The following is a 14,987-nucleotide window of genomic DNA, read 5'->3' on the forward strand; positions in this document are numbered from 1 at the left end:
TGCAATTGGCATGCTAACTGCAAGAATGTCCAATAATGTTGTTGCCAGAAAATGTAATGTTAAATTCTCTACCATAAGCCGCCTCCAATGTCATTTTAGAGAATTTGGCAGCATGTCCAACCGGACTCACAACTGCAGACCATGTGTAATCCCCCCAGCCTAGGACCTCCACATCCGGCTTCTTCTGAGACCAGCCATCCGGAGGATAGCTGATGAAACTGAGGAGTATTTATGTCTGTAATAAAGCCCCTTTGTGGGCTTTATAAACTCATTCTGAGTGGCCGGGCCTTGCTCCCCAGTGGGTGAGCATGTGGTGTTGGAGTCGTGCCTGGCCATGCAATCATGGGTGAACAGCAAGTACAGGAGGGGACTGAGCGAGCTCCCCTTGGGAGCTCCAGTGTTGATGATCAGCGTGGCAGATGTGTTGCTACCTACCCCCACCACCTGGGGGTGGCCTGTCAGGAAGTCAGGATCCAGTTGCAGATGGAGGGGTTTAGTCCCAGTATCCTTAGCTTAGCGATGAGCTTTGAGGGTACTATAGTGTTGAACGCTAAGCTATAGTCAACAAATAGCATTCTCACGTAAGTGTTCCTTTTGTCCAGATGGGAAAGGGCAGTGTGGAAACATGGAATGCTGAGTTACTTGTTATTATGTGTGTGTGTGAGTGTGTGTGTACAATGTGTGTGTGTGTGTGCTTTCGGCGTGTGTGTGTGTGCATGCTATCTCTCCGTTCTCTGCCAACTCAGACTGGGTCACAGAAGACGGGAAACCAGAGTAATCCTAGCGAATTAGAAACAACATGGCTCTGGGGAGGTGTTAGTTATTCAGTGGGCTAGCTGGCCAGGAATGCTCTGTAGAGAGCATTGGGTGGTATTCTGGTTTAACCCATCCCATCATCCTAACAATCAAGCTGGATTCAAAGGCTCTGGATGACCTCATTAAGGCCAGCTGGAGACCCAACACACTGGCTATACATGCAAACAAAATGCTAACGCGATGTGAGGACTGAGGAGTCTAACCCGCTAATGTTACACAACATGAGGATGCTTGCTAGCTAATACAATACTGGTATAGCGATTGAGGGGGAGCTGGTATAGCGATTGAGTGGGAACAGCTAGAGTTGGTCCTGAACCAGAAACCTTATTCATTTGTGTGAGTCTGTCATTACTAGCTGTGTCGTTGTTGACCAAAGCATGACAACAACCAGAGGCCCAAAGCATGTTTTCTCTCCCAAACAATGAACAGAGGTGGTTCAAACACATCCTGTAGGTTAGAGCTGTAGGTGGTCGATGGGAAGTAGGATCAAACCATTATAAATCATTTTACAGTAGACATAATGAAAAGAGCTGTATACTGTAAATCTAACTGCAATTTTGTCAAACAAATATTAGTTATAGGATTTCTAACCCTGTCATCTGCCTTGTGCTTGTTCATCTTCTGATGAGGAGTTGAAAGTATCAAAGCTGGCCATGGAAGCCCTCAAATGACTTAAGGGAAATAATTGCCAAAGCCACTTTGATTTATTCACAGCTTTGACTCTTTTTTCAGCTACATATACAGAAACTATGTCATAAAAGTAATGACAATAATGTTGCATAATAATACCCAATAATATATTAACCCTTTACACTCGTGAGAATTGGCTAATATGGATAAGGCTAAATGTAAATGTTTTTTTTTACAGTCTAAATATGGAAAGCATACGCATAACCATGGTAGCATTTGAATTGAAACGGAACAGATTGGAAATAATGGGAAAGTGATTAGACCAACGGTGAGGACACAACAGTTTACCTGACACAAGACTGAATCCAAACATTACACTGTTTATTGTATGTGCATTTTACATTTACTGTACTTTACTGTACATTTACTGTACTTTTGCCTCATTTGCTGAAAGCAAAATCACAAAAACTGTCCTTTATATATCACAATCTGGGTCAGGTAGGCATAATTTGAATGCCTGTTATATTTCCAACATGACTAGCTAAGTTATAAAAAATGGCATTACAGTGTTAGGCTTTCACAATGCAATTCAGGGAAACAGATTATAATTGTAGTGCGCAAAAAAAGGAGTCATGAGTCCATTCAGATGTGTGTCCCGCGGCCAATTTTCTTCACAATAGGCACAATTTTCTTCACAAGGGTATGACAACATGTCATCTGGTAACACATCTAGACTGTTCAGGGTATCTGTTCAGAACAACAGGCCAGGGTATGACAACATGTCATCTGGTAACTGTACATCTAACACATTCTGTTCAGGGTATAACACCATGTCATCTGGTAACTGTACATCTAACAGGCTCATTCTGTTCAGAACAACATGTCATCAGGGTATAACACCATGTCATCTGGTAACTGTACATCTAACAGGCTCATTCTGTTCAGAACAACCCATGGTATAACACCATGTCATCTGGTAATTGTACATCTAACAGGCTCATTCTGTTCAGAACAGCCCAGGGTATGACAACATGTCATCTGGTAACTGTACATCTAACAGGCTCATTCTGTTCAGAACAACCCAGGGTATAACACCATGTCATCTGGTAACTGTACATCTAACAGACTCATTCTGTTCAGAACAACCCAGGGTATAACACCAGGTCATCTGGTAACTGTACATCTAACAGACTCATTCTGTTCAGAACAACCCAGGGTATAACACCATGTCATCTGGTAACTGTACATCTAACAGGCTCATTCTGTTCAGAACAACCCAGGGTATGACACCAGGTCATCTGGTAACTGTACATCTAACAGACTCATTCTGTTCAGAACAACCCAGGGTATAACACCAGGTCATCTGGTAACTGTACATCTAACAGACTCATTCTGTTCAGAACAACCCAGGGTATAACACCATGTCATCTGGTAACTGTACATCTAACAGGCTCATTCTGTTCAAAACAACCCATCTTATAGTTGTACATCAAACATAGTGAGCATAAATGCTGACACTATATGATATGATATTGAAATGTGTCGCTCACATTTGGCTTGCTTGTATGATATCAGAGTAGTGTTCAGTAGTAATCCTAAATGTCTTTCAAAATACATTGTTTTTCCATCTTTCAAAATGCATCGCTCTGGGTCCTCTTAATTTACAGATTTTCCCTCACTCAGACAACGAAAAGTTGCCCAATTACCGGGAGGATGGGGCCAACTTCTTGTCTTGAGATGTGTTCAAGTTCAGAGCGGCTGTCAGTCAAAACCCATACAGCGTTGTGAAGCGCAGAGCCAGAGATCTGACGTCATGTAAAGCACGTTACTGTATAGCCACTGCGTTACAATTTAGGTGTATATCATTGTCCAAATCTGCCATTTTCAACCCGTACAGTGCCTTGCGAAAGTATTCGGCCCCCTTGAACTTTGCGACCTTTTGCCACATTTCAGGCTTCAAACATAAAGATATAAAACTGTATTTTTTTGTAAAGAATCAACAACAAGTGGGACACAATCATGAAGTGGAACGACATTTATTGGATATTTCAAACTTTTTTAACAAATCAAAACTGAAAAATTGGGCGTGCAGAATTATTCAGCCCCTTTACTTTCAGTGCAGCAAACTCTCTCCAGAAGTTCAGTGAGGATCTCTGAATGATCCAATGTTGACCTAAATGACTAATGATGATAAATACAATCCACCTGTGTGTAATCAAGTCTCCGTATAAACGCAACTGCACTGTGATAGTCTCAGAGGTCCGTTAAAAGCGCAGAGAGCATCATGAAGAACAAGGAACACACCAGGCAGGTCCGAGATGCTGTTGTGAAGAAGTTTAAAGCTGGATTTGGATACAAAAAGATTTCCCAAGCTTTAAACATCCCAAGGAGCACTGTGCAAGCGATAATATTGAAATGGAAGGAGTATCAAACCACTGCAAGTCTACCAAGACCTGGCCGTCCCTCTAAACTTTCAGCTCATACAAGGAGAAGACTGATCAGAGATGCAGCCAAGAAGCCCATGATCACTCTGGATGAACTGCAGAGATCTACAGCTGAGGTGGGAGACTCTGTCCATAGGACAACAATCAGTCGTATATTGCACAAATCTGGCCTTTATGGAAGAGTGGCAAGAAGAAAGCCATTTCTTAAAGATATCCATAAAAAGTGTTGTTTAAAGTGTGCCACAAGCCACCTGGGAGACACACCAAAAATGTGGAAGAAGGTGCTCTGGTCAGATGAAACCAAAATTGAACTTTTTGGCAACAATGCACAACGTTATGTTTGACGTAAAAGCAACACAGCTCATCACCCTAAACACACCATACCCACTGTCAAACATGGTGGTGGCGGCATCATGGCTTGGGCCTGCTTTTCTTCAGCAGGGACAGGGAAGATAGTTAAAATTGATGGGAAGATGGATGGAGCCAAATACAGGACCATTCTGGAAGAAAACCTGATGGAGTCTGCAAAAGACCTGAGACTGGGACGGAGATTTGTCTTCCAACAAGACAATGATCCAAAACATAAAGCAAAATCTACAATGGAATGGTTCAAAAATAAACATATCCAGGTGTTAGAATGGCCAAGTCAAAGTCCATACCTCAATCCAATCGAGAATCTGTGGAAAGAACTGAAAACTGCTGTTCACAAATGCTCTCCATCCAACCTCACTGAGCTCGAGCTGTTTTGCAAGGAGGAATGGGAAAGAAATTCAGTCTCTCGATGTGCAAAACTGATAGAGACATACCCCAAGCGACTTACAGCTGTAATCGCAGCAAAAGGTGGCGCTACAAAGTATTAAGGGGGCTGAATAATTTTGCACACCCAATTTTTCAGTTTTTGATTTGTTAAAAAAGTTTGAAATATCCAATAAATGTCATTCCACTTCATGATTGTGTCCCACTTGTTGTTGATTCTTCACAAAAAAATACAGTTTTATATCTTTATGTTTGAAGCCTGAAATGTGGCAAAAAGTCGTAAAGTTCAAGGGGGCCGAATACTTTCGCAAGGCACTGTATATGGTACGAGTGTGAAGAGCTACCTGACTTAGTTTTCCCCCTTTCCAAACACATAATGTTGCCACGTTTTTATCGATTGTTGTGTTTCGTATTGTGCGTAACCCACTGGGAAAAAACTGGTTGAATCAATGTTGTTTCCATATAATTTCAACAACAAAAATCTATGTCATGACTTTGAATCAACATGGAAAACTGATTGGATTTGAAAAAAGTAATCAACATGGCAGCCACATTTTTTCCAACATCTAATAACATGGTGACATTTTTTGTTGATGTCACATTAACTTCACGTTAGTTGACAACTCAACCAAATGTAAACGCTAAAGGAAATATGTTTTCCAGATAAGATTACAGTTGATATTCAGTCAATATCTAATTTAATCCACCCTGAATCCACCCGTTTGTTCTTGCCTAATTGGATTCTGGTTTCTTTGAATTATACACTGTGTTATGCAGTGTACTGAGGAGACCCACCGTTACCAACCAGGGGACAACGCTCTGAGGAGTAACCCAACCTGGCCCTCTGTTTCTGGGGCGTACTTTCCAGTGCCGCTGCCCTTCAAAGGCTCCAGCCTTGGTTTAGGCTTGATGGGCACCGGAATAGCAGGTGTTGATTTTAGGGCCTGACAAAAACAATAAGCTGCCCCTGCCCTGCATGGTGACCCAAAATTACCAGGGTACTGGTACTGATGGTTCGGGCTCTGAGAGCTAAGGGGTCCTCACCAAGCCCAGAGAATGAAGAGCTGTTACTAGGAAGGAAATTAGTTCAGCTAAATCTTCCCTTTATTACAATGTCACACACCTTTCCAACCAAAACGTATTTAACACTGAACCATTGCAAGGAAGTTTCCTTTCCTTGTCCGCTTTCTATCAGGATCGCAGTTATGAAAGGTCTTGATCGATGAAAAAGTACTATGTCAACTCCACCCTTCCATAGCTGTGGTTAGAGAGGTAAATAAGTAATTAGTTTGTAATGTCCAGTATTAGGACAGATGGTACTGCATATTTTCTCTATTTTCTGTTTGTGTGGGTGGAAAATAGCTTTTAAATCCCAAATGCAGTGTTTTCTGCCACTTTCATCAAGCTCATCACGTTTGATCTGCAAGTGTGAGCTAAGTGGTTGGTGTGGATAGCCCTGACTCAACTCCACCCACAAGGATGATGATGAATATAAGACATCTGGAGTCAGCAGGGCGCTGTGTGTGTGTGTTCATGCATGTGTGTGTGTCTGAGAGAGAGGGAGTGAAAGATACAGAGAGAGAGAGGGAGTGATCCAGCGAGCAGGCGGGGAAGGGCAGGCAAGGTTCGTTAAGGTGTCACTGAGACACTGCTTCTTTTATTTCCTCTTATTTTATTTTCTCTCCTCCTACACACGTTTGCATTCAGCTGATGAGCCGACAGTGTTACACACTTCAAGAAGGAAGGAGAAAGAGAGAGCAGAAAACATCAAAACCAGATTAAAGAGAGAGAGAGAGACCACATCAACAAAAATGGAAGTGATCTGTTGAAGCTCTGTCAAAGCCTGGGTCTGTACTTTGTCAATGGTAGGTTACCTCTTGGCCACAGCACAGTAGACTATATGATCACAGACATTGAACCTTTCTCTCTCAGCTCATTCACTGTCAAGCCACTATCACCTCTGTCTGATCACAGCCATGTTAGGTTGTTTCTGAAAAGAACAGACATGGAAACAACCACACGTTCACAGCCCAGTAAGCTGTACCACATCAGAAATGCATACAGATGGGCCCAAAACACTACAGAACAATAGCAGAAAGCAACCAGTAACCAAAATATCCAAACACTCTTAGATAACTTTCTGGATGCCACATTCACTCACAGTAAAGAAGGCATCAATCTAGCAGTAAAGAACATACATTCAGGAAAACTGCAAAAAAAAGCACAATTAAAATGAATAAAAAACTAAAAAGACAGACAACTGGTTTGATGCAGATTGTAAAATTATAAAGAAAAACAATGTAACACTGTCAAACCAAAAGCACAGAGACGCAATTAATGGTGAATTACTTCTTCATTACTGTGAGACTTTAAAACTCTATAAACGTACACTCAGAACCAAAAAATCTCAGTACAACAGCAAGCAGCTACACAACAGCAAGCAGCTGCAACTCATTGAGGAGTCCATAAAAACAAACAACGAAAGTGGAAGAAACTAAAAAAATCTAAACGAGGGATAAGCAATGCAAAATGGTGACATATGGTTAACCCATTTTAAAACACTCTACAACACCGTTCAAACGGACAAAAAACGTAGAACAATGCCGAATTCATTAGAAATTGAATGTATTAGAAAATGCAATTAAGGACAATCAAAATCCATAGGAGTCCCCAATTATTGACCAGGGGCTCTATAAGGGGCTCTATAAGAAACTTCAGACCCTCAAATTTAAAAAAAACATGCAGACCTGATTTCAACCTAAATGAGATGCTCCAACTCACTATTGCAAAATGTGTAGGTTATTTCCTTGACATCTGGAATCAAGGACTCATAACCCCAATCTTTAAGAACAGAAACAAATTTGACCCTAAAAATTAGAGGCATTTGTGTGAACAGTAACCTGGGGAAGGTTTTCTGGAGTATTATACATGTAAAAGTTCTAAACTTCTTTAATAAGCACAATCTGTTGAGTAAAAGCCAAATTGGATTTATACCAAAATATTGCACGACCGATCATATTTACACCCTACACACCCTGATAGATAAACATGTCCACCAAAATAATACCAAAATGTACGCTTGCTTTATCGAATTCCAAAAAGCATTTGAATTTATTTGGCATAAAGGGACTGTCATACAAAGTTATTGAAAGTGGTGTAGGGAGTAAAGCAATTGACACAATTATATCAATGTATACTGGCAATACGTGCAACGTCAAAATTGTTAAGAAAATAACATGATTCTTTTACCAGGGGCGGGGCTTTCACCAGGGTTGCAATCTGAGCCCTGCACTCTTCAATATTTACATCAATGATTTGGCCGCTTTTCTAGAAAAGCCCCTGGTGTTAGTCTCCACAATTCAGAGGTTAAATGTCTGCTCTTCGCAGATGACCAATGCCTGCTGTCTGTAGCTGGGTGCGTAATTGGCGGCAGAGAAGTCAGGTGCAGGAGAGCAGAACTGGGTAATAACCGGATATTTATTAAGCAAAACCAACAGCATCCAGAACAACAAGATAAATAGGCACAAAAAATATCCCAGCCTCGGACGCGTCCACCTCCACTATGAACGCCAAAGAGGGATCCGGATGGGCCAGCACTGGAGCCAAGGTAAACAGAGCCCTCAGGTGACCAAAAGCCCTGTCCGCCTCAGCTAACCACTGCAAACGTACCGGTCCCCCTTCAGCAGTGAGGTAATGGGAGCCGCAACCTGACCAAAACCCGGGATAAATATCCGGTAGTAATTGGCAAACCCTAGGAACCGCTGCACTTCCTTTACCGTGGTGGAAGTCGGCCAAATACGCACGGCTGAAATGCGGTCACTCTCCATCTCCACCCCCGAGGTGGAAATGCGATCCCCTAGAAAGGAGACGGAGAGCTGGAAGAACAGGCATTTCTCAGCCTTGACGTACAGGTCATGCTCCAACAGTCGACCAAGCACCCTGCGCACCAGGGACACATGCTCGGCGTGTGTAGCGGAGTATATCAGAATATCATCAATATACACCACTACACCCTGCCCGTGCAGGTCCCTGAAAATTTTGTCTACAAAGGCTTGGAAGACTGATGGAGCATTCATCAACCCGTACGGCATGACGAGGTACTCATAATGCCCGGAGGTCGTACTGAACGCTGTCTTCCACTTGTCTTCCTCCGGGTATACACCAGGTTCTAAGCGCTCCTGAGATCTTGTTTGGTGAAGAAGCGCGCCCCGTGCAATTGACTCAACCGCTGTGGTGATGAGCGGTAGCGGGTAACTGTACCTCACGGTGATCTGGTTTAGACCTCGATAGTCAATACACGGGCACAGACCTCCCTCCTTCTTCTTCACAAAATAGAAACTCGAGGAGGCAGGTGATGTGGAGGACCAAATGTAGCCCTGACGCAGGGATTCGGAGACATATGTTTCCATAGCCGCCGTCTCCGCCTGTGAGAGGGGATACACGTGACTCCTGGGAAGTGCAGCGTCTACCAGGAGATTTATCGCACAATCTCCCCGTTGATGGGGTGGTAATTGAGTCGCCTTCTTTTTTTGAGAAGGCAAGAGCCAAATCGACATATTCAGGGGGAATGTGCACGGTGGAGACCTGGTCTGGACTTTCCACCTTAGTAGCACCAACGGAAACCCCCTAAACACCTTCCCGAGCACTCTAGGGTCCACCCCGTGAGACCCCTCAGTTGCCAAGAAACAGTGGTGTCATGACAAGCTAACCAGGGTAGGCCTAGTACCACAGGAAACACAGGATAGTCAATGAGGAAGAGACTGATTCTCTCCCTGCGTCACCATACCCAGAGGAGCGGTGGCCTCCCGTATCAACCCAGACTCTAATGGTCGACTGTCTAAGGCATGAACGGGGAATGGCACAGCCACGGGAACAATTGGGATCCCTAAACTAAGGGCGAATGATCTGCCTATAAAATTCCTAGCTGTGCCTGAATCAACGAGCTCCTTATGTTGGGAATGCGGGGAAAACTCAGGAAAAGTAACATACAAAAACATGTGTGCAACAGAGGGCTCTGGGTGAGAATGGTGCCGGGATGACGCCAGAGTGCCCTGCCTGCTGCCTCGATCCCCAGAGGAACCAACCGGGCACCGACCAGGAGTGTGACCTCTGCGGCCACAGATGGTGCATGAGCCGGAACCTCCTCCAGTCTCCCTACGCACGATACTTCCCAGCTCCATGGGCACCGGAGCTGCGGTGCTGGGGGATGGAGCTGACCGAACCCGATCTGGACGTCCGCGGGTAGCCAGCTGGTTATCCAGCCGAATGGACAGGTCCACCAGCTGGTCGAAGGTGAAGGTGGTGTCCCTGCAGGCCAACTCCCGACGGACGTCTTTGCGCAAATTGCAGCGATAGTGGTTGATCAGGGCCCTATCATTCCATCCCGCACCGGCGGCCAGGGTCTGAAAATCCATGGCGAACTCCTGGGCGCTCCTCGTCCCCTGTTTCAGATGAGAGGTCCATGTCTTTCTGGTCCTGCGCCACATCTCCTTCTCCCCACACCTCGTTGGCCAACTCCAAGGCTTTCCCAGAGAGGCATGAGACGAGGGCGGACAAATTCTCACGACCTGAAGGAGCCTGGTGGACGGATGACAGGTAGAGGTCAAGCTGCAATAGGAAGCCCTGGCAGCGTGCAGCCGTCCCATCATACTCCCGGGGAAAGGCGAGACGAATCCCACTAGGACCGGGTGAAGGGGGTGGGGGGGAGTAGTGGAGACCCCGGTTGTGCTTGCAGAGGTGCTGGAGGAACTCCCTGTCTCTCCCAGCGGTCCACAGTTTGGACAGAGTGGTCCATGGCGGCGCCGAGATAGTGGAGCATCGCCGCGTGCTCCCGGACGTGCTCCTCTACCCATATTCCAGGGGCACCTGCTCCTGCTGACTCCATATGTTGCGGTGTGGGATTCTGTAGCTGGGTGCGTTATTGGCGGCAGAGTAGTCAGGCGCAGGAGAGCAGAACTGGGTAATAACCAGAGATTTACTAAGCAAAACCAACAGCATCCAGAACAACAAGATAAATAGACGCAAAAAATATCCCAGCCTCGGACGCGTCCACCTCCACTATGAACGCCAAAGAGGGATCCGGATGGGCCAGCACTGGAGCCAAGGTAAACAGAGCCCTCAGGTGACCAAAAGCCCTGTCCGCCTCAGCTAACCACTGCAAACGTACCGGTCCCCCCTTCAGCAGTGAGGTAATGGGAGCCGCAACCTGACCAAAAGTAAATGAGGGAATTGAAACCAGGTGTAGAAAGACAAAACAAATGGAAAATGAAATGTGGATAGACAATGGCTAGAAGACCGGCGACGCAGAGCGCCACCCGAACAAGGAGAGGACCCTACTTCGGCGGAAGTCGTGACACTGTCACCCACAGCACATGGCCTACAGCAAAGCCTGGACCTGCAAGAGCAGTATTGCCAGACCTGGGCCCTGGCAGTAGAACCCAAAAATACTAAAATTATGATTTTCCAGGAAAGATCCAGATCAAGGAATTTGACAAAAGTTCTTAATTGGTACAAAATATAGAGTACTGTACACTAAAATTACTTAGGTTTAAAATAAGGTTAATTGGACACCTTGATGATGCAGTGCATGTATTGAGAGAGAAAGCATGCAGAGCATTCTACGCCATTCAAAATTCAAACTGAAATACTTACTAAAATTGGCTAAAATTAGTTGAATGTGTCATTCAACCAATTGCACTTCATGTCAGTGAGGTGTGTTCACTGGCAAAACAAGATTTCACCAAATGGGAAAACACCCCATTGAAACCCTGCATGAAGAGTTCTGTAAGATTCTCCTACTGTACATGTCCACAGGAAAACTACAAACAATTCATGCAGGGCAGAATTAGGCCAATATCCACTAATATTAAAAACTGAAAAAAAGAGCAATTAAGTTTTGGAAACATCTAAAATACAGTGACCCCCTCTCATATCATTGCAGAGCCCTGCAATGCCAAGAGCTGAGCAAAGAAGAGTCCCCTCATCCAGCTGGTGCTGGAGCTGAGTTCACAAACCTGTTCTGCTAACACACTGAAGCCTCAGGACCAGAACATCCAATCAATCTGAGTGAACCAAATTACAACACAGTCAAAACAAAACTACATTGCTTATTGGGAAAGACAAGCACAAGCACAAAGCAAAATGCAGTGCTATCTGGCCCTAAATCGAAAGTCCACCTTCGCTAACTATTTGACCATGGTTACTGTACTGATCAAAACTTTAGGAAAACCTTGACAAAGTACAGGCTCAGTGAGCACAGCCTTGCCATTGAGAAGGGTAGACACAGGAAAACCTGGCTCCCTGTAGAGGAAAGGCTGTGCGACCACTGCACAACAGCAGAACCTGGCATAGAGCTGCATTTCCTGTAAAAAATATAAAACAATTAGTGTCATTTCAAACCCAAATTTAAACCCTTATTCGAGAGAATATACCCTGCACAGCTTTGCCCTGCTCTGCTCTGCCCTGTTCGGCCCTGCTCTGCCCTCTTCTGCCCTGCCATGCTCTACCCTTGTTCTGCCCTCTTCTGCCCTGCCATGCTCTACCCTGTTCTGCCCTGCTCTGCCCTGTTCTGCCCTGCTTTGCCCTGCCATGCTCTGCCCTATTCTGGCCTGTTCTGCTCTTCCCGTGCTCTGCTCTGTTCTGCTCTGCTCTAAATTGTTATTAGAGCGACTGCAGACCAAGACTTTGAGACAGATCCAGGAAATATGTGTGTAAATGCTCATTTTAGTGTGTGTGTGTTGTGTGTTCAAAGAGGAGAGGAAAACAGCAAAGGAGAAGGGCCACATCTAGAGCAGGGGGATAGATAAATGTATAAATAGTAAGAAATAGAGCGATAGATCAGGGTAAGGAGATGACAGATCCCAAATGGCAGCCAGAGATACGCTTGACTTCATCTCATCTGCTGGGGAATGATGCTCAGATGACACAAAATGTTGCCCAGAGGACCCATTACTGGAGGTCTCACAGGAGGCTGGGTTGGAAGGAATTGGGCAGGAAGACTTTTGTCATTTGAGAAGTATATTTGATTTTCTTCTTCTGTGGAGAAAAGTAATAAGATATGAGGTGCAATGTGTTAAAAGGGTAAAGAGGCTATCTTTCCAACATCGGGTTGAGACATGAGAACACACAATGTATTTTTAACTCTATTCTGTGATAGTGATGGATGTTACTGTGACATGACCCCTGTTTAACCCTTTTACAGGAGAAACCACCTGGTGCACAGACACCACACCATCCAGTCACACACACGCGCACACACACAGTCCCACACAGTCTCACACACACGCGCACACACACAGTCCCACACAGTCTCTCACACACACACACACACACACACACACACACACACACACACACACACACACACACACACACACACACACACACACACACACACACACACAGGTCTTCCGCTGCATCAGCACTTAATAAAAGCAGAAGTTGTCATACTGTTTTTGATTTTCAGAATACATTTTGTTAAGGGACAAATCCAGTTCCGTACTAATCTTCACCAGGTGCTAGTGGAATCAGAGATCTGCTTCTCAAGTTTTAAGTGAGATTTTACTCTTGCTTCAATTTGCAATTATTGTCCTTCTCATTTTCACAGCTGGCTATTTTATAAAGCAATCCTGAGTAAGTGCCCTAACACACACACAGACACAAACACACACACATACACAGACACACACACAATCGAAGATGAAATGTAACACTCCTCTGTGATGATGCAAACTTATACTGATGTGGCAGTCATTTGAAAGAAGGAAAATTATGTTTGTGTTTTAAAAAGTATTAAAATAAGATGTAGCATGTCTAAGGATCCCGTGTTTCTGTGCTTCTGTTCTCCAGCCTCCACCATCGCCGAGAATGGACGAAGAACATGCCTGAAACTCAAAGTCTTTGTCCGACCATCAAGTAAGTCTCTCCAGCTGCAACAGAAACACGGAACCTGTTTAACACTGATGTTGTGTTTCCACTACTCTCAGTGACGCAGGGCAGTGGGTAGCCAAGCAGTTAGAGCATTGGGCCAGTAACCGAAAGGTCTCTGGTTTGAATCCCCCAATGAGGTGAAAAATCTGTTGATGTGCCGTCAAGCAAGGCACTTAACCCTAATTGCTCTGCATTAGAGTGTCTGCTGAAATGCTGAATTCCTTCTGAATGATTCTTGCTCTCTGTTGAACATGTTAGTTTCATAGCTCCTATATTGTTTCTATCCAAAGACAAGTGAAGGAATGAACGATTTGAAAGAAGTGAATTGCACATGTCTTGTGAATGTTGTCATGAGCTTGGGGCTTGGGACCTTTGTTTTAAGGGGTTGGGGGAGTTTATTATCTCTAATCATCCCTATCATCTCTATTTCTATCTCTAGACAGCTGTGTGAAAACTATAGGTGTACATGACCGTGTTTTTGACGTAAACGACAAAGTAGACAATTCATTAGAACCCCGAGGTTAGTATGGCTTTCTGCATTATTTTATGACCTTATTTTTTAACAAATGCCCTCTTGACCTGTGTGTGCCCCATTGGGACACACACATCCCTCCCCCCTCTCTCTTTCTCTATGTTTCCTCACTGATTGACCCATCTGTCCTCTCCCAGCATGGTTGACCGTCATGTTAGAATGCTTTTTCTGCATCTGCCGTGTTGTTGTGTTGTGTTGCTAGTTGTGTTTTGCCGGTGATGTGGTCTATGTTTGCATGTGTCATACGCAGTGCTTGACTCGGGCAGGAGCTCACTAGAGCTGAGTACCGGCACCTCAAATGTTCTACTGCTTGAGCTTCTGTACCACCACTCAAAATGAGTACCGGTACCTATTTTAGTCTAAGTCAAGCCCTGGTCATGTGTCATACATGGCAGTACCTGGTTAAATCCTCATGTCTAATGTCAGAATATAACATAGGCTATTTATGTCAGAACAAAAATAATGTTTTTGCCTGCTCTACTATAGATCCTAGATTCAATGTACTCCTCCAATTGACTTTAATATACGTATATTTCTCTATTCATACCACATATAATGTAGGCTGTGTTTCATACCACATGTACTGTAGGCTGTTTCATAACATATGTTGTGTTACACATATGTTCACTCTGAAAAACGTTATATTTTACATTAGTATATGTCAATAGAGCCCATTAATGCTGAAGTCTAATGAAATTCAAACCATTGCTTCTGGTGTCTTTTAATTTTGTATTCATTTCAATTGACTCTTTTCTACCCCTTATTCTACCCTTCCTCCTACCCTTATTCCTCCCTTTATTGTACCCTTATTTTACCATTTATTCTACCCTTATTCTACCATTTGATCTACCCTTATTCTACCCTGTACCCTACCCTTTATG

General features: G+C 44.2%; 1 protein-coding gene across 3 annotated transcripts in view; it reads left to right on the forward strand.

Annotated features, from left to right (window-relative positions):
* The window catches only part of LOC135513830 (ephrin-A5-like), a 191,105-nt gene that overhangs the window by 173,660 nt on the left and 2,458 nt on the right, over positions 1 to 14,987 (forward strand). For 2 of the 3 annotated variants that reach the window (XM_064936783.1, XM_064936785.1), the window contains exons 3-4: positions 13,494 to 13,559; positions 14,014 to 14,094. In XM_064936783.1, coding sequence (XP_064792855.1) covers positions 13,494 to 13,559; positions 14,014 to 14,094 — 147 coding nt within the window. The remainder of the gene's footprint in view (positions 1 to 13,493; positions 13,560 to 14,013; positions 14,095 to 14,987) is intronic. The other variant, XM_064936784.1, reaches the window with a different exon arrangement.

This window comes from Oncorhynchus masou, chromosome 25 (assembly GCF_036934945.1).
Source record: "Oncorhynchus masou masou isolate Uvic2021 chromosome 25, UVic_Omas_1.1, whole genome shotgun sequence".
In the NCBI taxonomy this organism is placed as follows: Eukaryota; Metazoa; Chordata; class Actinopteri; order Salmoniformes; family Salmonidae; genus Oncorhynchus; species Oncorhynchus masou.